The 27462-nt window shown below is 40.9% G+C and overlaps 1 protein-coding gene across 1 annotated transcript in view; it reads right to left on the bottom strand.

The window, feature by feature from the left end:
- cacna1c (calcium channel, voltage-dependent, L type, alpha 1C subunit) overlaps positions 1 to 27462 on the bottom strand; it is a gene marked incomplete at both ends in the record, with an annotated part of 182224 nt that overhangs the window by 118440 nt on the left and 36322 nt on the right. The window contains one exon of the mRNA XM_079235729.1: positions 6327 to 6741. Coding sequence (XP_079091855.1) covers positions 6327 to 6741 — 415 coding nt within the window. The remainder of the gene's footprint in view (positions 1 to 6326; positions 6742 to 27462) is intronic.

The following is a 27462-nucleotide window of genomic DNA, read 5'->3' as shown; positions in this document are numbered from 1 at the left end:
TGACTTGGGGCAGACAAAAAAAAAAGAGTATTTATAAATAGACAGACGGGACAATGGCATACTTCCACACTCAAAGAATATTGGAAATGTGCCATAGTCGTTGAATCTTTGAGTCGCCCTCAGTCCTACACCCTCGTCTGGCCCTCTTATGTTGACATGGAAACATTCCACTTTGCTCATCGGTCTGTATAACAAGCTTGTCTCCCTAAATGATCAGACCAAAGACCAAAGATTCACAAGTGGGGCAGGAGGGACCTTCCATTCTGAATAAAGGAGCTTAGGCCCCAGCATCAGAGCAGTCTGCACCCGTTCTGCATCAGGGAACAGGAGGTCCTTTAGGAGCGACGAGTCCCTCAGGATATACACACTCTGGGGGAAAAGGCACATCGTGTCTTATGATTTGTGCAAATCTCAGAGTAAATGTCTTGTATTTTAGGGCAGCGCCACAGAGTCCACCGCATCTCCAACATTCTGGGGTTTGACCCTATTATAATCCTGAATTGGATGAGACTGGTTATAAGTTCCCCTGAACATCTTTTTGAAGTTTAACAGGATCCTACTTCATTCCCTCTCTGGAAGGCAGACCTCAATGCATCATTCACAGTCAGTCTTCACACCAAATCAGGCATTGCGGCGATTACCACAGGGTTGTGTGGAGGTGTGTGAGTGTCACTCAATGGCCCATTAACACAGAGTGACTGCAAGACGATTAACGTCTTTTATTACCTCATGGTTGAATGTAAAGTACTCCGCCGGTAACGTGATTGGTCACCGCAGCGTGACCTCTGGTTGCGTTTCATCAAAAGTTTCAACCTGTCGCTGCAGGCCGCTGCACCCCGTCTCCCCACTACCACCGGTTCAACGCACTACCCACGTTCAAATGAATGGGAGGACGCCCAACGTCCAAAAGAGACCTAAGGAGATAAATATAGATCTATAGATCGATACACTACACGCTAGGTTCAAGTAGGTTTTCAATGATCCAAGAAAACCTCTCATACACAGCACAAAATAATACAAACTCTAACTTCTCACCCTCCTGAATAGAGAAAGTCTTCATATGAGGCATGTTGTTTCAACAAGGAGGTATTTTTAAACAAGCTAATACATCCTCACATAAGCAGAGGTATATATATACACACACAGCAGACTGCACTGGCAGTGTACACAATGGGAGCGATCAAAGCTGTTGAGTTTGCCTTTGCGTTAACAGTAAGACATATTGGGTCACTTAGTGTGTGCAAGGGGGGTTAGCGAGACAGTGCATGGCCTAATATGGGTGTGTCGAGGAGCAGGCCTGTCGCGTGGAAGATGGGATGTGGACAGAGAAAGAGTGAGGTGGAATGAGAGAGAGGAACGGTCCTTGAGAGGGGAGGGACCTCATTATTTTTGGCCTCGCAGAGGGAGAGAGGGAGAGTAAAAAGGAGAGAGAATGGTGAGTGGAAGGAGAGTGAGAGCGGGAGAGAGAAAAGGAGAAGAAGATAAAGAAGGCCTGGTTTTCATCAACACAATTACTAACTGCCACTGCCACCCGTTTGCTCTCCCTCTGCTCTCTTCTTCCATTTGTTCCTTCTTTTCTCCCTCCTTTTTTTCCTTGCATGTCAAATAAGTCTAGACTCCAGATCTCGTGTACGAAGGAGCTGTGCCGTCAGATCCTCAAATCCAGAAGACAAATCATAAGCAGACGAATGTAGACTTCTAGCTTTTCAACACATTTCACCACACCATGAATGTAGGCTTTTGCTGCACTGAATCTCACTTTGCTGGACTTTACATCCAACACGAGATGTAGTTTTCACAGCTGGGAAACCAATGAGGGATCCTTAGTGCAAAACTTTAACAACTGGTAATGGCTGTCTGTGTATGCGAAGAGGACACTGGATTACGACTCTGTAGTCTACATCCTGTCAGGACTAAAGGAGGGAGTTAGCCGCACTTGAAAAAGTGACCAAATTAGGAGAAAATGCAAAAAGAAATTGTCGTTATTAATCGTAAATATTTGTAATTACTAGTACAGTTTCTAATTGGTTTCATCAGATGAGAAATGGAACTGTGTGGACAAATACACAACAATGCTTCAGTTTAAATGAGAAGTAAACTTAAGGACTTTAACAATCTCGTACTACCTATAGTGCACTGGAGATCTTGCTGTGTGTGGCCCCTCTAGAAAAAGACCTGCTATCTAGTCTACAGCTTTAACTACCGTTTCAGAAATAGCCATGCGGACAGAGAAAAAAGAAAAGAAAAAAAAAGTAAGCTTTTTTTGGAAGAACTAATACTTAGTTTGTGTTTGGATTAAGGATTGACCCTTGAACACCAACAGCCACAAGATCATTCAGCTTGGGACCAAAACGCATCAAAGTTAATCAGTCACCCTTGTACCGGGGGCTCATTAAAACATGCTCAAAACTCTCTAGGCATGCGGGGACCCACAGAAAAAGCGGCCTGTTACTCATTCTGGGTTCCTGACCCATCATTTTAAAAAACCCTTGAGGTCTGCTTCCATCAACATGATAATAAATCCACTGTCGGCAGTGTTGTTGAGAGCGAAACACTGGGGAAAATTTGGGGGAGTCCGAGTGAAGAATCAAAACAAGTACAGAGTCCATTATTATTGCATTAATCAGCCTAAAAATAGTAAATATCCATCTCTAGCAGCATATAAATATTAATGGGAAGAAGCTAAGAGTGGGGATTGACACATAAACAACAAAAATACAACTGATATCAGCGTCCAGTAAGCTCAGCAGGTGTCATAGCCACAGTGCTACTGTCTAAAGCATTTTGTCATTTTAAATATACATTCAGCAATTTACCAAGCTAACCGTGAATGCACACGACAAATTGCCACATTGGGATTGCATCCACATACACACCGGGACGCTGTTATTTTCTAAAATACTCTGCGTTCAGCAGTTGCATCACATAACCACCACATGCAGCTCACAACAACACAGATAATCTCTTTTCTAGAGAAAGTCAATATAAGAAACCTGAGATATACTGATATCATCTGGGAGAGCGGCCTCAGCACTCTCCTGTGTTATGCTGAGAATATCTATCCGTTTTCCTGATTTGAGTTGAAAATGCATACAAATAGTGTAACCCCTCGTGTGACCCGATGCAATATATAAGCTAAAACACTGTGTGTGTGCACGTGTGTGTGTGTGTGAGTAAATGCACCCAAAGACATCTTTTCAAAATTACCACTTAGTGTGATTTCATATAGAGAACATGGTAGTTAGCCTCCGCTCTCTCCGTGTCTCTCATGCTGACCTTGCAGAGTGCAGGTAATGCTTAAATGCTATAATTACACAGCATGCGAGTGCGCTGTGTCTGTGTGTGTGTTTGTCATCTGTGTGCACGTGTGTTTATGTGTGTGTCCTCTGATCTACGCGTGCGTTTGCGTGCGTGTGTGTGTGAGCTCAGACGGGCCTCATCGACCTGTTGAGAGCAGCAGCTGTTGTCATGGTAACAGAGCAGGGAGAGAGGAAGATTTCGGATCTGATGTCTCTTGAGACAGAGATACTCGCAGAATGCAGGTCACACACATACACATATACACAAAGCCTGTGGAATAAACGCAACACATGCATTTCATAATGCACACCTACACAGAACAAATGCATCCAGAACAGAGAGCAGTATAATGTTCAAACGTGCGCTGCATTCTAAACAAGTCCACATCTGCAGTTATGAAGGACGTCCCAAAGTAGAATGGTTAGATAGACAAGCAGGCACGTAGACTGACAGTTTGATGTGGATTTCTGAAACTAGTGAAGGACAAAACATGCTGCAGTTATACTACTATTTTGCTCCTTCCACTTTCTTGTGACTCGGACTCCATCCTGCTTACTTGGTCTCTCCCCGAAAGCCCTCTTCAAATGTCCCTCGACTTTCCCTCACTCATCTAATTCCCTCACCTTTCTCTCTGTGTCACTGTCTCTCTCATCCTTCCCTCCCTTCAGAGCAGTTTAAATGAATGATGCTGGGAATTGAGGGTAATGAGCTGAACGCTCATCCGTCATTGATTGAGATGGGTCCAGTGGTTTATGCATGTTTTCTCCCATTCCTTTTCTTTTTTTTAACAACATAACGGGATAGTTTATGGTCTAGTATTGACATCATGACTTTTAATAATTTGTGAAAACACACAAGGTGAGCTGCATCCATTGCTTTACCACACAGAGGTTACACACACTTTAAAAAGACAGCAGTTCCCATGGGAAATTTGGATTCGTTTTTTAAGAAAACATGATATACATGGACAGATGCACACCATTGTGGACTCAAAAGCCTGGCTTTTCAAATATAACTGAGCTAATCCATCAAAACCAAATGTAGGACCATTTAGTGGTTATTTGATAACTATACAGTTTCATGAAATGTCACCATTAATTGTGCCATCGTTTATCACTGGATATTAAAAAAAAGAAACTAGTGCTGTGAGAATATGTTGGCAGCAGGGACAAAGAGTGGGAATCCAACAGAAACAGATTTTTAATCTATCCTGTTAAAAGTAAAAACAAATGCTAAATGTATCTCTGTTAAAGACTTATTATAATTGATTATAACACATTAAACAAATTAATATTACTGTGACATGTGGGGTTGCAAACCAGTGCTGTAGCTCATGATATGCATGGTCCTGTGTGTGGTGTACGACTACGACAGTAGTTTCCTTATTGCTTTTTATCATTATAGCCTACAATGTTATCAACTCTGATTTATTCTAATGGGATGATTCCCAAATGCAACCCTCTGCGAACACACAAACACACATACTACTTCGAACTCATCTTCTTTCCTCTCCAAGTCGCTCTGCTTTCCACTCCTCTCTTCTCCTCCCTCATTTCCCCCCTATCCTCTCTCCTCTCCTCCCCTCACTCTTTATTTGCCCTCCTCCTGCTCTGTCATTTTTCCTGTTTACCTTTCGCATCCTCCCCTCAATCTCTCCCTCCCTTCTCAGCTAATCCGCTCAATCATCTCTCCTGTCGACATCCATGTCCTGCCCACATCCCTGCCCTTCTCATTTCCCAAACCCCCACTCTTCCTCTCCTTTTCTACCACTCAGGAGGAAGTGTGACTGTGCTCTTGCTGAGTTGATGCTCATGTGAACCCTCTCTTATTATCAATTACTTTGCTGTGACACTGACCATTTCTGTCTTTCTCCCTTTCTCCCTATCTCTCACCCTGAGGGAAAACCAAGTCATTATGTTCAGCAGCTTAGGAAAAAAGAGGAAGGGGAGAAAGAAAGGACGGGTGGAGAGACAGATAACAAATGGTGAGAGACATGGGGAGAAGGCGAAGGAGGAGTAGAGACATGGGAGAACCTGGGGGAGAGAGGATGAATGCAGTTAGGAAGAGCTAGGGGAAAGACATAGGATGGGAGAGGTGTGAAGGAGGGATGAAAATGACAATTTGTTTTATCCTCCTGTGAGAAAAGGCTGTGAGATGAAAGAGGGAGAGTCGAGAAAGAGAGAGCGGGGCAGACAGAGGAAGGGGAGAAAGGATTAGGACGAGTGAATGGAGAGCAGAGAATCACACTGAGTGAGATGTAGGAAAGAAGACAGATTGATTAAAAAAGAGAAGGGATGGAAGACAGGAAAGAGAAAGTGAGATGCATTGTAAACATGTGTATGTCCTCTATCCCCTGGGCTCTTTTTTTCTTATCCTTCTTCTTGTCCTAGCCATGTTTTTTTTTCTACCTGCATCTATCCATCCATTCAACATTGGAGGGATACAATGTTGTTGCATGGAAATATGTGCTTTGCTCTGGCTTTGGCAAACCATTTAGTTTGAAATGGATCATCAGATCTGAGTTGGATGGGAGAGTAAATGGTTTGATAATGTACAATAATATTGCAAGGTTTAAGATGTTAACAATATCATATCTCTGAGGATCTTTCTTTATGTACTCCATTTAAGAGAGCACCTCCAACAAACCTTTTGCATTTTCTACTTTATTGCTCCTAGATTGACTCTGTTATTTGTTCTGTGTTTTGTTTTTGTGTCTGCAACATTGTTAATTGGGATGCTACCTGTCTTGGCCAGGACACCCTTGCAAAACAGATTTATAATATCAATAAGACCTCCTAGTTAAATAAAAGTTGCACAAATCAAAATAAGGGAACATGATGAAAAAACATGTAACTCAGAAAACTAAGAGCTTGACAACTTTTCTTTAGGCTATCCATCACAAGTGAATAATTGAGATTAATTAATTGATTAATTGTCATATGTCAACCTTTAAAAACATGACACTCTCTCCACATTGCAGAATAGAGAAAAAGACAAACATCCACTCATGGTTGGTCAAAGGATACTTCCACTCTACGATGCTGATGCAGGCTCTGCGGATGGGGTTCTTGAGTGTGAGACAGAGTAGGGCCCGTGGCGGCCTTGTGGCTGTCGTCGTTGTCTGTTTCTTGGGCTTAGAGCTGTAGTGTTGTCTCTTCCTTTGCGTGGAGCTGGCCGTGGAGATGGGCCCGCCCCCTCCCGCCCCAAGCCCCGCCCCTCCGCCCAATGCGGGGTTGCCCATACTTTTTGCCTGCCGCGCAGCGTCGATGGCCGCCTGCCAGCTCAGGGCCGCCCCCGGTGTGGCGATGTGCTCCGGGGCCAGGCCCACCACGCCCACCCCGTGGTTGACCCCGCCCCCTCCTCCACCATGGTCGCCACCGCCACTGAGTTCGTTGGTAAGGACGGGAGGAGGAAGAGGGGGAGGGGGAGAGTAGTCGGAGCCTGGAGTGAAGAGAAGGAGGAAGGGAAAAGAGAGAGAGGAGAAAGAAAGTTAGCAAACAGCACAAGTTAAGCTCTTTAAACACGGTCAGTAAGTGATTCAGTTGTTCGAGAGGTTGACAGAGTGTTTCAATTTTCCACAGTTAGGTTGTCTACTTTGGAGGCCTCAAGGGTGTTTGAACTGTTGACTAATCCGTTCGTGAATCCCGTATATTTTTCAGACACTGAAGTCTCTCCCTGTAGAATAGACAATGACTGCTGTTTAGTTCCTCAGCATATTGTGTAGGTTATGCAGTCCAGATTCACTTTGTGTGTCAACACACACGCTCAACACCAGTCATCAGACCAGCAACTACTGGCTGGTCTCAACTGGCTACTCAAACATGGTAGTGGAAAAGAGAAAAGAGGAATTTTAGAGATAAATGAGAGACAGAATTTCAATAATCTCAGTGAGATTACATACTTGTGTCACCCAGACAAACTGTAGGAAATTGTAAGTAAGAGAGAGCGGATTATCCATACTGTATGCTTAGCCAGATTAAAGACAGTTATAATATCCTCTCAGCCCCTCCTTCCCTCTGACATCTGAACAAGGATTCCACAAATGCTTACACCATATAGCAGATTACACTCTGTGAAACCACGTGCCCTTTTCAGGTTTAAGACAACGCACATTTGTTACGTTCATGTCAACAATTGTTATATAACACAAAACTAATCTTCCAAACACACAGGACATTTGAAATAATCCTGAGAACGGAGAAGAACCGAATTGCAGTATGGAAACTACGGTACATTTCTGAAACTAAAAAGTCCAAGCTACTGATTCTATCAAACCAAAGGAAATAAAAAAATGTTGCATACAGTTCTAAAACTTTATGCCGGAAACACAGCAAGCATCGTTGGAGTGCGGCTCGCCACAATAATTGCGTGTTTATATGTTTCTGGCAGGAGGAAATCCTTCAAAGCAAAAGGTTATTGTGTCACCGGAGTCACAGGACTCTTTAAGGATTGAAGTATTTCTTCTCTGGCCACAATTTGCCTATTATCCCCAATGTATTTTGTTTGGCTGCACTTCTACTGCAAAATCTTGGCTGAAACAGTACTACATTTACAGTATTATCAATATGATGATTTCAGTCATATTTGAACCAATGTAATCCCTAATGTCAAAGTCTCAAAACCCATATATGCAAAGCTACTTTTGGGAGAGAAAAAAAGCAAAACTTTAAGAACCCCTGTAAAGTGAATCCAACCTAAGCTGTCACAACAGAGATAAGGAGAGAGAGAAGGAGGAAAAAGTAAGAAGAGATGTGCAGATGTAAAAGAGAGGAGACGAGAGAGACTTATCCGGTATGCTTAGTACGAATACAGGGTGCAATATCTGCTGAAATCACATTCCTCTCATATGTTTCTACGTATGAAGTCACAGGCCTGATGGTGTATTAAATCAGATCCTCGGGAGTTGTAAGAACGTCACACACACACACACACACACACACACACACACACACACACACACACACACACACACACACACACACACATCCCAGAAGTGTCTACCTTCACATGCTGTGTGTTGCCAGTAACATGTAGTTGGCTATACTGTGAAATTTATCATCTCTCAAGTAATGTTGTGATCTAAGCAAGAAATACACTTGCTCGGCAACTAAGTGGTTCAGCATATGTTTGTAATGTTACACAGTTTAACAAGCCTGCGACCTCTGACCTCATTTGCTCACTGCTCCCTATAAAACATCTTTCAACAGGCACTGTTCCTTCAGAGACACAATATTGTTGGTCAAAGAAACTATCCAAATAGTGCTGGTACTTCTCTGCTTGGTGAGTTACTTGAAAATGTTTGCACAAAATCTCCTTTCTAATTACTCATTTAAAAGATTGCATTACTTCACAAATTACTCAATAGCCCAAGTAATTAGTTACATTAATAATTGATTCCCCACACATGGATTGCATCTTCTGCATCTAACTCTACTAACTGCCACTATATTAATATACTTTATTACAAGTAACAGTGCTGCATCCAAACTGTAATAAACCTAGGTTTATAATCAGCAAACTCTAGTTTAGTAAGAAGCTGTGTCCACAGTACACACCGTGACTTATTATAGTAAAACACAGGTGTTACTAATAAGATTAACAATGCCATGAAAATCAGAAAGTGAGCCAGCATGCACAATAGGAGAACCTTAAGACTAAAGCTGCTCATCATTATTTGTATTATTTACACCTGTGGCTTCCAGTAAAAAATGCCTTTAAGGAAGAAGAATAACTTATCATATCCATTATATGAATAATTTAATTATTGTATACCAATGCATTCATGTGCAGCTTTTCAAATGTAATGTAACTAATTTCAGTTGCTTTACATAGGTTTTAAGTAGTTTAATCTACTTATAGTAGTATACACATGTGTATCATGTGTATAAAATGTAATATTTTGTTTTGCATTTGGGTTGAAAAGTAACCAGTAACATTAATGTGTCTGTCAAATAATGTGAATAATGTGACAAAATGTGTCACTGAAATGTGAAGCAACGTTAGTACTACAGTATGATGGAAGAAGAAAAAAAAAGCACGAACCACAACATTGTAATTAAATACAGTATGCATGAGTAACTACAGTCTAAGTTAGCGGTGTTTCCACAACCCACAGGTGTGGAGATGAGTCAGAAAACTAGCAAGACAAGCTAGCATAGCGATTAGCCATCCGCAGCTACTTGGTCCCAGGGAGCAGACGCAGCGCTCCACAAGCACAAAAAAAAGGGATACAACAAACATAACAACTTGCTCATCTGTTATCCAACACAACACCGCATAACGTGCAAATGGGATACATTTAGAGATTACCAGAAAGCCTCAACAACCTCACCATCATGGACCTGTGTAACTAGCCTAGCGTTTTTCCATCCAACAAGGCCAGAACCAACTATTAGTGGGATTCATAACTGTAAAGCAACTGTGCAATCACTTACACAATTGATAGATGATAAATTATATAATGTTACTCTTAATATTGATTACATTGAGGGTACCTTCAGGGCCTGGCTCCTCAAGCAGCTGCCCACGTGTGCAGCCAGACAGAAAGGAGTCTTCTGCTGCTCATGTCATGTCACCAAAAGGGCACCTTGACCTACCTGGAACTAATTTTCATCAAATATACAATCATTTTATTTTTTGTTTAATAGCCTACCTGATTCCTAATGTTGGTTCATACACTCCCCTTTTTAGAATTGTATGTGATTTGTTTTATTGATATTGCTGTTCCCTGGTTTTACTACCAGTGATAAAAAAAAATGTGGGGTGTTTTTTTCCCGTTCTATGCCAAGCACATCGTACTATTTGTTTTTGAAAAGTGCTATATAAATAAACTTTATAATTTGTATTACAGCTAAAATAAAACTGGAACACCCTAAAGGCATTCTTCAAACAAATGCATTGACTAAACAACAACACCAGATATGTCTGCAGATATTTAGGAGCAGTGTGTTTTGAATACAGCATAAAAGCCCCAGGAGGTGTTCTTTACATTCATCAGCGGTGAAGTCACTTGGTATCAGATGCAGATGTGCCTTATGGGAAATACCACTGGTTTTAATTTGGAGCATTCTCATTACTTGGATGGAACTTTATTCTCCCCATTTCCTCTCAACTCTGGGATTTCTTATAGAGTGTTTCTGTGATTTCAACGGCAGAATACCTAGAAGTCTAAAGCAAACCTTACTTTCGCCACACACATACATTCGGCCTCTGAATGTGTCCCAGATGATACGCTGGAAAATAATATCTTCCTTTTTCTTTCCATCGACTCCAGTGTGAGTTAATATCTGCTTCCTGACTGCTGTTGCACATCATCATCTTTCTCTTTCGCTCACTATCTCACACAAACACACACATACACAGACACACACAGACACACACATAATCACTTTCGGCATATTGTACTCCTGCGTGATCAGTTTATCTCACACTGCCTGCCCCTCTCAAAGGGTGTACCCCACTGAGAGTTGTGTGTGTGTGTGTGTGTGTGTGTGTGTGTGTGTGTGTGTGTGTGTGTGTGTGTGTGTGTGTGTGTGTGTGTGTGTGTGTGTGAGAGAGAGAGAGAGAGGATTAGAGGAGAGTAAAACTTTAATAATACTGAGCTCACTAATCTATCTGTCTGACCGCATGTCTCGCTGTGTGTCTGTCCATCACAGTCATGTTGCATCTGTGTGTGTGTGTGTGTGTGTGTGTGTGTGTGTGTGTGTGTGTGTGTGTGTGTGTGTGTGTGTGTGTGTGTGTGTGTGTGTGTGCGTGTGCGTGTGTGTGTGCTTGTGTGTGTGTTGTATGATAGACCGTGTGATGATGTGAGTGACTGTAATTCCATTAGCAGCGCTTTTATTCTTCTATTCTGCAGGGGGGGAAATGGCAGCCTGCAGGAAATATGATTCTGACTGAAGGGGACAGGGCGGAGAAGGGAGGGAAAAAGAAAAGGAAAGAGGATGAGGAAGACGGGATGAAAGAGAGAGGGAGGTGGATGAGAGGGATGGTAAAAGGATGGAGAGACACAAGGGGGGATAAAGAAGGGAGAAACAAATACAGACAAGGAAAAGTGGAGGAAACAGGGGGGGAGGATTCAAATTTAACAAAATAAAGAGGGACGATGAGTAAGGAGGGCTAGGGTGCTTAACCACGAGTGACAGGAATTAATACAGTAATTTATCCATCCATCATATGACTTTGCAGCCAAGAATATTTAACACTAATTCACTCTTATAGTATTAACATTGATGCAGTCAATGGTGTGACGACAGACAAAGGTTTCCGCAGCGCTTCAGTCAATCAGTGGCTCTTACAGTACTTCAGCTAATGGTTGTAGCCCTACTTCAATCAATGCGAGTTCTACATATTGGTCTCATAGTACTGTATAAATACATAAAACTGTTATCAAAGCACTGCAGTCAATGGCTATAGTAGTACAGTAAAAGGTTAATTGTAATTCATTTTGCAGATCTTTGTATACAGCCAGTATAGAGCTTCATGGTATGCATTTAATGCATTGGGTTCCTTATTTTATTATCTATAGCATAAACGATGGCTCTATTCAAGTGTCCCAGTGCATATGACATGTATAAAAATAAATCCTGACAGAGCAACATGTGTTATGAGACTTCAGGCATTAATCCATATTGATTGATTGAATTGTGTATTTGAGTATGCTGCACCACTCGAATGATGCCCAGCAGGTATGGGCTTACAAGACTCGGAGCGACAACAAGCAAGAATATACAGTGACAATTAGAAAATGTCAGACCATTCAATTTCCATGACAACAAGGTCTCATTGTAACGGATACAGTGTTCGTCATCCTAGTTTTTCTTTCATTTTCTATAAATCTTACTAAGGCAAAAATCTCCTCTTTAAAGAGCCAACTCAACACATACCTTCAGACAACCAAATCAAGTCTGGGTTCCTGAGCTGATTTTTTGTCAAACAAATGATCCATACACTGTAACAACAGTGGGCATTCACTCTGACCGAACTTGTTGTGAACCTAATTGAGCCGAACTTCAGTGGGAAGTGAACTGCAGACTGTAATGAGCTGTGATATAAACTCAAGTCAGTGGAGCTGTTATCTACTTAATGATAAAGAGTGGGGACAGATGCTATCACTCCAACTCCGAGCACTGTGCCGTAAAATGTCATCGGTACTCACACAGACACACACACACACACACACACACCAAGAGTATTTGTTACAAGTTGTATTTTATTATATTTATATTGCTTACCAACAGAATACAGTTCCAGTTTAAACTACAGCAGCAAAAAAATCATTACCCAAGGATTTTTTTTAAACAAATTCAAACTGCTTAGGTCCTTTGTTGCTCTGCTCCTGTTAATTGGCTCTACCAGATAACGGACAGTGAAGGCGACCAATCAGATTATCCCACCCCAAATCAGTCCCTCACATCATCTCCTCTGCGTGCCCTTCTCCTTCTCTCGTTTTCTCTCGCCTCATTTCTCAATCTCTCCCTCCGTCTGCTTTTCCTTCTCCTCCGCTCGTCCCAATAGGATCTATTTGGGTGGACGTTGATGATGTAATTATCAGTCAATTAACTGATGATGACACCTGATCGGACGCTAATTAATGGGGGATACACACAGGCCGCCACACATAGGCCCACAGTTTGCGGCAGCTCTCATTCAAAATATTAAAAAAAGAAAAAAATCATATTAACAGCCTTGCTGAGGTCCAGAAAATTGGGCTTGACCAAAGATCCTTTTTTTCCAGGGCGTTTGGATCCCACATACTGATTCACACACTGATCACACACACACACACACACACACACACACACACACACACACACACATCAATCCTGTCGCCTGGTCTGCCATCCCAGCTGAATCAACGTTATTTTTGAAAAATGCCCTCCTTCTGCTACTGTACCCTCCTCCTCCCCTCAAGTTCTACGACTTCTTTATCCTCCTCTTCTTCCTCCTACCTCTCCCTCCCATCATCTCCTCTCTACATCTTTCTTTTCCTCAACCCTCCATACCCACATATTTACCCCTTCTCTTTTTCCATTTTTTTCTCTCTAATCTATAGCTGTCACTCCCTCCATTGGCGCTCCAGCAGCGGACAAGTTCATTTTCAGCCGTGCACCATTCCTCTTTTCCTCCATCAATCTACGCCTCTTCATCTCCCCATTTTTCTCGAGCTCTCTTGCTTCGCTGCTTCTCACTCTGTTTCCCATCACTTTCCTCTCTGTCATTTTCAAATAGCTGACAATTATTCTCTCTCTTATTCTCTAACATCTATTTAGCCGGAAAGAAGCAGCTAGTCCATCGTCAGTCTGACGCACAAGACCGTTGCTTCATTACAACGGCTTTCAGACTCTGATTTAGACTAGAATAATACACATAAACCGGCATAATGGAGGTGAACTCTAGTTCCATTATTTTGCATAAAAATGATTGCCACTGCTTCCATGTGTTGCAGCGCTCGTTTGACATCCCATCATGCTTAACCCTCCTCATCATTGTCCTCGTAAATACCGGTTGTAAGCCTTACACTATTTTTATCCAATTTATGTGTCATCCACTCACTCACAGTGTATGCACAGATCCAGAAGCAGTCTGAAAGGCTTGTCTGTATCAGTTGTGTACATGTGCATGCATTGTGTAGGCTGCGTACCCCGTGTGTGTGTCTGCATATGTGTGGGTGTCTCTCATTCGTCTCTCTTTCTTGCTTTGTCCATATGTGCCCATTATCCGGCCGAGTGAGCACACCACACAGACGCACCTGCTCCCCACGATGCGCGCACACCGCGCACACGCACACACACATGCACACACACGCACACAAAAGCTCACACCACACACAAACACATATATACACCTGCTCCCCATTGATCTATGACCCACCCAACAGACAGTTACAGTATGCGCTGTCAGAGACACACACACACACACACACACACACACACACACACACACACACACACGAGCATGCAATTTACAAGGAAAACACGTGAAGCAGCAAATCGCATGATTGGGATCGGCCCAAAGAGGTAAACAAACATGACAACCAAGCATACTGAAACCGTGTCATACTGTACAGGACATTTACTCTTAATAGACAAAAGCACGGCCTGTTGTCAAAGGAAATTCCTGCTCGTTTTCTGCACATTGAAAATAAAGTGCTTCTCATTCATCTGAATAGCATAGAGCAGGAATCACACCTCTGCCTGTTACAACTGAGGTTGATTATCCTATTTTGCCCTGTCAACAAAAATATGTGATAGCATGGCACATTAACTTTTGTTGTTATAAATAAGGTAATTCTAACAGTAAAATAGCTAAAGGTTTGTGTGGTGCTCAACACTCTTTTTTTCTGCTGTTATTGCACTTTTCATTGCTAGTAGCGTTATATCATATATGGATTTATTCATCAAACTGTAACATACTATCTGAGGTGGAAATTAAAGTGGAGGGGAAACGAGGAAGTGTGTGCACCCTCCTCCACACATAAGATAGATACTACAGAAACATGTCAAGGGAATATGTGTGTATAGATCATGCACTGGGGCTCCATATTCAACAGCACATTGCTCACTGTCATCTGGACTTTCTAGTTTATTACAGCTCAGCCAAACCCTCAAGCTATTAATCATATTTCTGAAGCGCTGATTGGTTGTTGTTTTCCTACTCCCAGGAGGTCAGGGAGGTGCAGGCCTTTGAAGAATATGGTACACAAAACGGGACTCTAATATGTGGATATGTTGTTATGAGGAGATGTATATGTTACTTCCTGTAAAAAGCAATGCTACAAAATCAAGGTGGTTGGTTACAAAAATGAAAAGTGGACCAAAGTTACCCACAAACCCCAAACCTCCCAGTGTGTCAAATTATAAAGTTTTTTCCTCAAAACATAATTCTCCATTCAGTTTGGTTGTATGGGAACGCCATTTCCATCAGACGGGGCTTTGTGCCCTTTGTTGCTAGCAGATGTTCATCAACCTCATGTCAAAGAAATCCTCTCAATGAGAGTGTATTTCACATGAAATGCTGGAACTTCAGGAAATGAATCAGAGTAGCTCACAGGGAAGGTTTAATGTAGCTAATTGTAATTTATCCCTATTCAATTGACAATTGCTGTAACAATGACTTTATGGTGCTGTACGTCCTCAGAGGGCTAGCTTTGAGCCAAAGATAAGACTGCATGGTTTTAAGCTGTTAAATACTTTAGAAGTCAAGTCCGACCACCCTCTTGGCTGGCTCGTTGAATAGTCTGAGACAAATCCAACAAGGTCTTAATTTTTTTCGTCATTTGTTTATTTCTTTGCCTTAGACGAAAACAACATCTGAATGTGATTCTGAAGTTTAATTTTGAAATTTGATATAATCTGAAACAGTGTAAGATTACTTCGATGGTTGAGGTCAACTAATCTGATTTCAAATCCCTCAGTACTGAAAATGTACATTTAGGTCCAATTAAGTCACTGTCTTGTTCCAACCCTTTCTCCTTGAAATGTCATGTTTGTATGCTAATAATTTGTTTGGACAATTCTGATTGTAGAGAGGGGAGAGGTCTCTTTTATGTAGATTTTTGTTTCACCCAGACCAAACATAAACACATGCATGCAACAGTTGAGTACACTTCAAATCTTCGAACCCAGCATTGCAAACAGCTGAGGATCAAAGATTCTCTTATTGACATAGAGTATAACCCACTGCATAAAAAAAGGAGGACTGCAGCAACACTGATTCCCTTGTTGCTGTTACAGTACTATTACAGTACTTTAGTGTACAAAAAAATGACTGAGACACAAAACATAATCACCTTTAGATACTACTAATAGGGAATGTATCAAATAGCTGACAAATAGCCATAAATTAAGTCACGCTGTTTTGATTCATGACGAAACCAGTGCCAGCGTCGGCCTCAGCATCCTTCCTTGAAACACAAGGAGCTGTGAAAGACAAGAGGAACGAATGCGGGGGAGAAGCAAATGAGAGAGAAGGCAAAATAAAAGATGAGAAAAACAAAGAGCTTATCGAGAAAAAAAAGAAAAAGTCAAAGGGAGCATGAGGAGGAGGACAGAAGAGCCAAAAGTGGTATACAGGTTGTGTGGATGAGGAGAAGGAGGAGAAGCAAGAAGAGGAGGAAGACTTGTTCACGCTGCGCCTCCATGCCGACCTTGCATAGACACATATTCACACACAGTGCAGGCAGCAGATATTAATAACTCCTTATTAATATTCATCTGCAGTGGAGAGATGTGAGGCCAGAGTAACCCAGATACGAGCCGTCTCTCTACCTGTCTCTCTCTTTGCGTTGTTCCCTACGTCTAATGCTCATGATCTCCATTAGCCATTTAGCTGTCACCTTTATCCGATTTGCTGTGATTGAATAAAAGGCTTCTGTTTCTGCATCATGAGGGCACCCTGAGCTATGAAGACTGTGGGATACGCAGGCCATCAGCAACGTTTATTTTCCTTGATTCCCCAGACTTTGGGGAAACAAACTGACATACAGTATTTGTTTGAGACGGACAGAAGGGACATGCTTTATTTGTTAATCTGTTTTAAATGTTGCTTTCATTTTGCCATATTCTCCATTCAATCCTTTCCCTTCTCTCTTTATTCTGTCTTTGTCTCCTTGCACTTCTCGCTCTCCCTCTCCACATCTGCCCTTTAGATCAGTAAAGGGCACAATGGGCTCCTATAATGTATAGCATATGTCATTCAAACAACGTGGTCATGCAAAGTGCCTTCCGGTAAAGTAATTGCATATATTTTCTGGATGTGTAGTCCCACTGAATGGAACTCCTAACCTTGGCAAGGACATTACAATGCAATACCAACTGAGCTGCACATGACCACCTGTGTGGTACAGAACCAAACAGTGTCTGGAATACTTATGTGGGATGTAGCCTCCATACATGTCATGTTTTTTTTTGCACAGGGCAACACAATAAGTTAGTATCAAACACATGATGTGATCCCCAGCTTTCTTCAGACCATCTGTCTAATAGCATATAGTAACACAAGCTTGAATAAGCACTGCACCTATGAGATTACACATGTGTATAATTTTGTAAATGTGTTCATATAATATTTTCACCTTACTATCGCACAAGAACCGGTTAAATGCTTCGTGTTCCATACATGTGCACATGTGAAGGCATTAAAAGTCAACACTATTTCCCACTTAGTGGTTTTATGTCTCCTTTGCCCGCTCTACTATGATTCATATCGACAAAAGTAACCTTTAAACAAAAGATATTGCCACTTTTGATTTTTATATTTCTGGTCTGATTGTTGCATTGTGCCAGGATTTAAAAAATATCAGCAGCCAGTATCCAAATGCTGATAGATGTCTGCTTTGGCTGCTAATACTGCCGTTTTGGAAGCAAACCAAACCATCGTTTGCACATTCAATCGCTCATTTCCTCAAGTCATCTTGTAAAAACATACCCCTTGACGGTAAAATATGGAAAATCGAGCCTGAGACCTTTCCGATCTGCCAGTTTCTCTGGGTGATCCTGGCGTTCCTGTTGAGTGCACTTTCAATAAACTTCCACTGTGGATAGGTTACCATGGCAAAGGCACTTGGCTGAACAGAGCCACCACAGGCCTTTTTTAACAACTAAAAATTGAGCTCATCTAACGACCGGATAAGAAACAAAAATGCTCTTGAAAAAAAAAAGAGCCTTGTATAGAGAAGTGTTCCTCTGAATATACAGTAGGTGTGTGACCTGCACACTATCCAACAACCTTAAAAGAACTAGAACACAGCATATTCTCAGTTACTTTGGACAAATCATGTCCTTACTGTTATAGTTCATACAGAGCACATTTTGTCATAATTGGGTTGCACTTCCCTGTTGTATCCCTCAAAGTAGAAGACAATAATCCAAATTGAAGGAAACAGCAACACTCTCAAGGTTGTTTCTTTTCTTTCCTTCTCTGTTGGCGAGTTTACAGTTGTTGCCAAGCGTGCCAGCAGGACCGACTGACCTCACTCTCTTAAAAAGACTGTAAAAACGAGCAAAGCATGTTTCCGCAAACTGGTACAGCTGCTGCAGGGCCGACAAGAGGTTAAAGTGGAGTGTAAAAGGCCATGGCTTGTCACACTTAAAGAATGCAACAACAAAAGAGGAAAATCTGCATGGGCAAAGTGATTGACTAACACTCTCCCCTCTGCTCTAAGCAAGGAATGTAACCCTCATTTGCTCCGCTGGGACCATCCAGCAGCCATCAGTGGGAGACGTTGGTTGCACTAGGCAGCTGCCAGGAGGGAGGGTACAGTATGGGGCTGCATTAATGTGAAGCAGAGCATTGAAAAAAAAATGGAGTAAACATTCTTAAAGCTGTACTTTCCCTGGATAAAAAGAAGAGACATTTAACCCAGGGGAAGAGTACAATGTGTTAAGTTTGGGCAGAGCCTTTGTTGATTTTTATTATAGCCTCACTTACAAGAAAAGATCCCTGATGTTTCTGGAATATGAGTTGTAATCTGCATTCTAATGTAATGTAAAACAATAATTGTCGACATGCAGCAGCCACGTCCACATATGCTTCTGGATGCCACAAGCAAAACTGACAGCATGTTTCAATGTGTAATATGTATTTTTATCAGCTTGTTATGATGTTAGCCATACTGACTTTGTATATTTCATGTCACATGTTTGGCTGCCTTAACTGTTGGCAGATGGCAAAATTGAATGGCGTTTATAATGCCGTTTCAAAGGGAGATTCATATTTATTTGGGGAATATTCAAACATTACTGGGCTTTGATGCACAAAACTGGGGAGTTTTTTTAATTTTATTTCAATAGCTTTCTATGGGAAGCTTTTTGTTAGCGAGGCCAAAGTCAAAAATCTATATTTTGTGCTTATCTAAGGGGTAACAAGTAAATATTCCACAGCATCACTACTATTTTTAATTTTCCATTTACAGCTGAGTTTGACAGGAGACAGTCTTACACGGCTCTACATTTACAAACAAAGTGTCGATGAATTCAGTGAGCTGGTTTAGGAAGCAGGAGGTTAGACTGACGAACTTTAAAAGGCCCCACGGAGGAGGCTAACAGACACCCGTTTAACATTACACAAATAATAAACCATCTCAACAGAGTTATACCATTATCAACCATAGCCTATATTGTAGACATTGAGTTTTTATAAAAATGCAGAATGTTTTGTCCTTGTAATACTTCTGTTTTCTCTGCTAACAAAACCACACTGCTGCTCTACACAAACAGCAGAAACAGAAACACCAGATAAAATACAAAACGTATTAGAAATGTAATATTTTAATGAAACTGCTAGGACGGAAGAGCAAGCAATCAACCAAGATTTCACAATTACCCTTTTGAAGTTCCAAAAATCTCGATGCAACAGAACTAAAGAACGAATCACAAGCATTAATGTCCTCTTTCAGGAAAGTTAAATTTTTGACAAAATGTATAATCCACACTGAAAATGTGGACTATACATTTTGTTTTGACATTATGCAACTATGACTGTGCAGTTTGTTTATACAGTTTTGAAAGAGAATGTACAGGTTGTCGTCTCACTGTAGTTTTGGACAATTTCTAACCTCACAAATATCAGAAAGAATATTATACAAGGGTGTCAAACACTGATGAAAACATGAACGAATAAACTTTACTTTAAGAAGTACTATAATGACCGAAGCAAACATCTTATGAGAGTTGTCCTTTATCAGAAGCTCATCTGATCACACCACAGTGTTCAGTTCGCAGTATTGAGTCTATGCCCTTTAGCTAGGATATGCATGACCTAAACCAGAAAATCCTAAATAACTAAATCCGTTGTCTTACATTCTCCTCACATGGTTCATGCTCCTTTTTAAGTGACTCGCATTTTGTCACGCCTTTACTCAGGACAGAATCTTCAAAATTGTTGAGGTCAGTACAGATGCCGGGCCAACAGATTAGCCGCTAACTCCCAGGTTATCTACTCAAAACATCATGTCCTTCAGTATTTGTTATGTGTGAAGTTTTATTCCAGCCCAGAGAGTCGTGTTCATACTATTGCTGTATTACTGCCATCATGATACAGTCACTACTGCTCTGCCCGAAGGCACTGACTGAACTTGCAGTTGCAGTGTAGTCTGCTATATACATAGGCCTTGTCTCAGTAAAAACACAGAATTATGTGGAAACAAGGGCAATAAATACAAATTGTATTATTTGTATTGTAAAAGAAATGTTGATTTTAAAACAGGATTGGATTGAAGGTAGCATTATTACACTAGAAAGTATTAAAAAAGTGTTTATATGATCAAAAGCTCTGAAGAAGAGTTGAAGACATTACTAAAACTGTGCATATAGCTTGAATTGTGATGTAAATTAAGGAAAAAAGATAAAGGCCGGACATCAAAAATGTTTAATAACTTAATGCCCTGCTATTAAAGTCATTAAGAAGATGCTATCAAATTTCTCCAGAAACACTCAAGCAGCAGATTCGTCATGAATACAGAAGAAACTATAAGTGAAAATGCAATTAACCACTATTAAGAATCCTTCAATAAAACCTTCATGAACAGAGAAGAGGGGAGTCAAGGTGACGCCGTTTTACTGTTGAGTCGATACTGTCCTCACAGGAGGTAAGCTACATTGTGTGTGTGTGTGTGTGTGTGTGTGTGTGTGTGTGTGTGTGTGTGTGTGTGTGTGTGTGTGTGTGTGTGTGTACTGTAATTGTTCTCAGAGGAGCAGATATACGGGCCCAGAGACAAGTTGTGGTCTGACATACAACACACAAGGGAGCCATGAAATGAAGCACATGTGTGGTAATATCTTTGTGCGTTACAAAGCGAAGACGACACACAGTACATGTCTTATTGTGTTTGGAACCGTAAAAAGTGTGTGCACATCCGTGAGCACGCCTGTGATTAATTGGCGAGACTACAAAGCAATAAAACGCTAATGAATGTGCTCTCGAAGTTTAGCTCGACAGTCTGGCATCGCCACAGTCTCAGAGGGAGCGCTTGGTTTATGACTCAGGCCCTACCCACCCTGCACCTCCCCCTCCAGAAGATGTGGGGCCATTGGAGCAGGGGTGGAAACTAAGCACCTTTTTTAATTTAAGTTGTGCAGGACAGTCAGGTATAATAATAATTTTTAAAAAAACATCTGAAAAAGGCTTTTTAAAAGGAACAGTTGACAATATGATTGCAGTCTTACTTGACTCTCAAACATCAGATAGTGGATGTTTCTAAAGATAATAATTACTATTAGGAATACTACTCATCAAATACATAACAATCCTAGTTCAATTCTTTGAGCCTCTCTTTCATCTTTCTTACTTAAACCTTTTAACTTGCGAATTGTTTGTTCTGGAATTTATAATTGATTTTAAGGATGTATTATTACATTTGAGTCCAGGTTATCTTGAGGTTACACACTATGACTTGTTTGATTGATATTGCAGTTTGCTGCTTTTCAATCTGGGAATGTTTTACGTGAAGCCCTTTGAATGTTAGAATGACATCAAGTGTGTCAAACTTCCACACTGACCATCAAATGAAGTACATTATCTGACCACAGTCACTCTTTACTGGAGCACTGCATCAACGTTTATAAATGCCAACGCTCGACACACACAGACTGTCACGGAATATTAAGTGGCAGCTGAGCTGATAATGTAAATGATTGCAAAAACACAAAAAAGGTATAAACATATATGGATATGGGTCTCAAAAGCGCTGTCTCATACACAATACATCAAGGCACATAGTCACATTTTAATATGTGAATGTGCAATTTAGTTGGTTGTTTATGCTGATTATTATGGTAGTGTGGTGGAGGGATCATCATCTACAATCATTTCAAATCCAATATAAAAATGTATTAACATTCAACAAATGCAGTAAGAAAATGGTATTTCTTCAAAAATATATGATGTTTTTTCCTCTACATAAGCTGCATTTTACCAGTGACTGATGTGCATTTCAACAAATGCTGACAAAGTAGAGCCGACACATGACAAATCTCCTGTGAAATTACTCAACAAAGATTAGCAAAATGGTTGACTGACAAATACAAAGCGTCTCACTTGTTTTTTTTCTGATATAGCTCTGAGGCTCAACGGGTGCTGAGTTTTTACAGCTCAGCCCCTCCCTGGTCTTTATACCCCCCACCCTACTGGGACGTGTGGGGCCTGGGCAACAGAAGAAGAAATCAAACACCCCTTTGATGAGAGTTTGGCTGGAGAGTGAAAAAGGCATGTGTGTATGTGTGTGTGTTTATGGATATAAATACATCAGAGAGCACTGAATTTGGAGCACAAAGGGCACTCTGCGACACAAACTCGCATACCACCCACATTTATACTCACACAGAAAACTGGTAGAAATGACACAACAAAATATACGATGATTTGGAAGGACTAGGGATGAGGAGGAAAGACAGGAGAGGAGAGGACATATGTTGAGTGGGTGGACAAGCAGGGATGGCAGGGAAGGGGGTACGACTGGCAAAAATCACACACGCACACACACGCACATGCACACACACACACACACACACACACACACACACACACACACACACACACACAATCGCACGTGCGAGTCTCTCTGCCATCTGCAGTGCTCGTCACCTTGCCAGTCATCCCATCCAACCAAACCTCACTAACCTTTTTTATCTGTTTCCAGATATTTTTCACACCCTCTTCCTCTTTCTGTCCTGCTCTTGCCTGTCGCATGTCTTTCTACCTCTTGTCTCTTGTAAAATAACTGGGTAGCAAATATATGTGTCTGCGCGTGACTATACTGCACAGGAAAAACAGAGTTACTATTATTTTCCTCTAAAGTATAATAGTTCATCATTTTGAGAGTAACTACTAGGCGTAGCCAGAGTAGGAACAAATATTCAGATTAAAATCTCTTGGAGTAAAACAGCATGACCACGCCCACTACGGTTCCTTAAGTTACGTTTCCGTCGCCATTAAACCTCTAGCTACACATGAACGAGCTGACGGTTTATGGGACGAAAGAGAGCTGAAGGGAGTTGACTCCGATTCTAGAATTCTATATAGAATTAAATCTAATTCTATATAGAATTGAATCCAATTCTAGTAACTATATCATCATGTAGAATTGAATATGAACACTGAATAGAGTACAAAATATTCTGAATTATTAACTCTAAGGCAAGAGTAGTTTTTACTCTATTTAGACTGGGACCAAATGTTGTATTTTTTAAATTTGTACATTTTTTCAATTTGAGTCAAATTTACTTTAACAAATTTACAGTGTATGTATGCAATCCATCTGTGTTTGCAGGCATGCCTGTGTGTGTGTGTGTGTGTGTGTGTGTGTGTGTGTGTGTGTGTGTGTGTGTGTGTGTGTGTGTGTGTGTTTCTCCTCAGTGTGCAGGGACCTCTCATGGCTACCACGAGCTAATGAGCTCCATTTAAATCCAGCCCCTCTGATTCTTGCTCTCGCCCAGTTCCACGGCCCCAGGGGCCGTTCCCTGCTCTGGCCTGGAAACTGTGGCGCGGCAGCGGCCATTTTGGCTCATTAGAAACAAGCTGCTGAACCAACATGCATGTCTCCGTGAATCACTATCAGACTAATGGATGACTGGTGTACGTGTGTTTGCATGAACGTGTGTTTGCGTATGTGTTCAAGCGTTTGACTAAATAGTTGTGTGTAGTGTGTGTCTGAGGATTCATGATTCTGTGTGTATTTGTCAGTTCTGGTGTGTCTGTGTGTGTGTGTCTGTGAAGCATCACTCGCTTATGGATGAGTCATCCTCAAGCTCTCCAGTAGCATCATCTTTCTTTCGTCGCACATCTAACTTTCCATTTTTCACACTTTCTCTGATGCTCTCTCTCGTCGTTTTGCTTTCTCTTTTTTCTCTTTTTCGTGTCACACCAAAAAATTACATCAGCCAAACCAAACTGGCCCCTCCTGCAGTATAATCAAGATGTTTAGTTGAGATCATGTTTGCTGGTTTTTTTTATTTGCATTTTACATAGTCGTCACCTTGCCTCAAGCAAATTATGTATTACACTTAAACACACACACACACACACACACACACACACACACACACACACACAGTTCTCTGCAGGAATAATTCTTAGGCAGTGGGTTTATTAGCTTTTTTTCCTGATAGTAATATAAGAATATCGATACCCCTCTCATGTCTATTAGGTAAAATGATGCTAGCTTCCGTTAGCTTAGCTTAGCACCGGGGGAAACAGCTGGCTCTGTCCAAAGGTACAACGGTTATGTCATCCTGGGAATTCTAGGCAGCTTTATATCTGCTGTACAGATTTGAGACTGATATAGATCTTCTTATCTAACTCTGGGCCAGAAAGCTATTAAGTGCATTGTCATTTGTTATCATTTTTCAGTTTTTCTAAATATGAGACACAAACACAAACCACTAGTGATCCAGTTTCCAACTGCAGATTGCGCAATAAGAAATTGTCTTGATTTCTTAACATTTTAAATGCAAAATCATACAATGGCATCTAAAACAACGACAAGATAAACAACCTACTCTTTACATTACATTACATTTAATTTTTCATTTTCTTTCACAACAATACATCAAATCATCATCTCAAATCTGCAGTCGTCTAGTGGTGGTGAAACAATTTGAAAATATAATGAACTATTTAAGGTTCTGTAATGTGTTTACTGCTCCATATGAGGTCTGCCATTTACTGTAAGCGTTGCTTTTTTAAACTATGAAATACAAAAGATAAATGAAAAACACACGTACAAAACTCTTTGAGCGGTAAAAGATTACTCACTACTCTACAGACCACATCACCACATACCACAGACGGATCTATGCCTTTCAAGGAGACTTCTGAAATCGAATGGTCCACTTTTGAGCAGATCTTAATATGAATATGGTCTCTTTGGAGCCCTATAAACACAGAGTTGGAACCCAGGGCAAAAAAAACAAACATAAACATTGTCATGATATTCTGAAACGTGAGTGAAAAACCACAATGTGTCAGCATGAGTTGTGTATGTGTGCGTGGCTCAGAGGTTCTATGTTTCAATAAACAACAAATGACTTGTCGTTTACCGCTCATGTGCAAGCCTTGTAACTGTAACACACACTTACACACACACACAGAACAATTGTACCTCATGACTGCCAGTACTTCTGAGTCATTAAGCTATTAGATAGCTGGCCACAAAAAGACTTCTTTCTTTTCTGCATTCTTTCTTTCATAACCAAAGGGTCTCACTGTAAACATTTAGACTGAAGTGCCATCAGCTTAGCCATCTCACACCACACTTTCATCACGTGTATGGAGGCATGTGTGTGTTTAAAGTTTACACTATTCTCTGCTTTTGTGTTCTGTCTCTCTTTCTACTTGGCATGCATTGGGGAAATTGATAAAACACACACATGCATGCGCTAAAGTATTTCCCAGAGGCATTCTTAAACTAAAGCGGTATTGGTATGACGAAGCACCGTTTCCACTGGAATTCGACACTTCCAGTCGGAAAAGTGGGGAATACTGGGAAGCCATGTGGCATTTTGAACTGGAAGTGTTCCCAGACTGCCTGTGGGAGGGGGGGGAGGGGGGAAATCAGGGAAAACCACAAACTACTGTGGATCATAATGGCTTGAAGAGAAGAGGAGAAAAGAGAAGAGAACTCCAGTTACAGATCAAATCTGGTCAATAGAACTGAATAAAACAAAATGTGACAGCAATTCTTCACTTGAGTACAAAAGCAAAAGTATCAAGGCTGCTGTATAGTCAATAGCCCAGACTAAACTGTTGCAGAAGTCTTATTTTTATTTATTTTTTTACAGCATAATGGCCTCTATGTTCAAGAAAACAATTTTGTTTAAGGAATACACTGTTAGATTGGTAGTTTGACCTCTGTGTGCACTGCATTTATCTGCTCTGTCTAGTCTTGTGCAAAGGCTTTAGTACATCGACTGTGTTTTAGTAGAAGGCATAAGCTTGCTCAGCATCATCCTGACAGGATCGTAAAGCAGTGGATGCAGCACACACAGAGGTCAACCCTCCACCGGTCTCGTCTGCTGCACAATAGTGAGCCGATCGAAGGGCTTACAGCCAGAAAAGTTTGGGAATTACTCCAAGGCTTTTAAGGGAGGTTGAGACGGGGACGGGGAAGGAAAATACTTTGTGTGTTTATTTGTGTGTGTGTTTGTGTGTTTGTGTGTGTCTGTGTGGTCACCATAGTTATGTAACAACATACAGCACTAAACCACAACACCCACTGTAGCCTCTGACATCTAAACCTCAGCATCCTCTCATATGAATGATGACCCAATGATGATCCATAGGAAATGAATGCCACATGCAAACAGTTCTTTTTGCGTTGCATTATTTGTATTTGGTTGATAAAAAGGCACAATGTTGTTTTCAGAAATGTCCTGCAAAAATGCAAAAAAAGGCATTATCTTATTGATTATTGCTGAAGATGATGATGTATTGTAGAGTGTAGAAAATAGATTTCAACAGTAAACTTCCCCAGTTGATTACTTACATTAAGACAAATGTTTTTTTTGTATTACAAGTTTATGTGTAAAAAATGCAAAATAACTTTTTCTAAAAAAATAGCCCAAAGTCTCAAAATTAACTGGTGCATGAAATACAATGTTAATTGCTTTGGGTGTCTCACCTACAGGACACATAGAGAACAAACTCTTGTGATATGCATGACATATAAGAGACCCATTGCATTTCCAAACCATATCTTGAGTTTAGCTTAAAAAAAAAAAAATGCAAAATTCTACAGCTTTAGACAGTGTTTTAGAACTGTAGAATAATCTAAATTAATACAATGTTGCTCTTTGTTCTACAGTTAAACTGCCGGCCGCCCCTCTTGTAAGGGCACTCTTAAAGTGTCATGAACAAACAATAAATAATTAGCTCCGTTGTTGATAATTTGTTGGGTCTTTCAGGGTGACTCACAAAAATGGACCGTGACAGCAAATAAGCATGAAAGAGAGAGCAGAAGAAAAGCAAAATAGAGAGAGGATGGAAGACAGTTAGAAATGGAGACAAGACAGATCGGATAAAGAACAAGCGGAAGAGCGACGGAGAGACAGAGACTGTAAAGAGAGACTAAGTTTAGCTCTCCCCTGAGGACTCCTCTCAGGTTCCTATGCTCTTTTCATTGTCCTCCTCTCTTCTTCCTCATCTCCTCCTTTCTTCAATCCATCACAAAAT

This window comes from Taurulus bubalis (assembly GCF_910589615.1).
Source record: "Taurulus bubalis genome assembly, chromosome: 20".
In the NCBI taxonomy this organism is placed as follows: Eukaryota; Metazoa; Chordata; class Actinopteri; order Perciformes; family Cottidae; genus Taurulus; species Taurulus bubalis.
The sequence above is the reverse complement of the archived record's forward strand: the minus strand, read 5'-3'. Positions and strand labels throughout refer to the sequence as shown.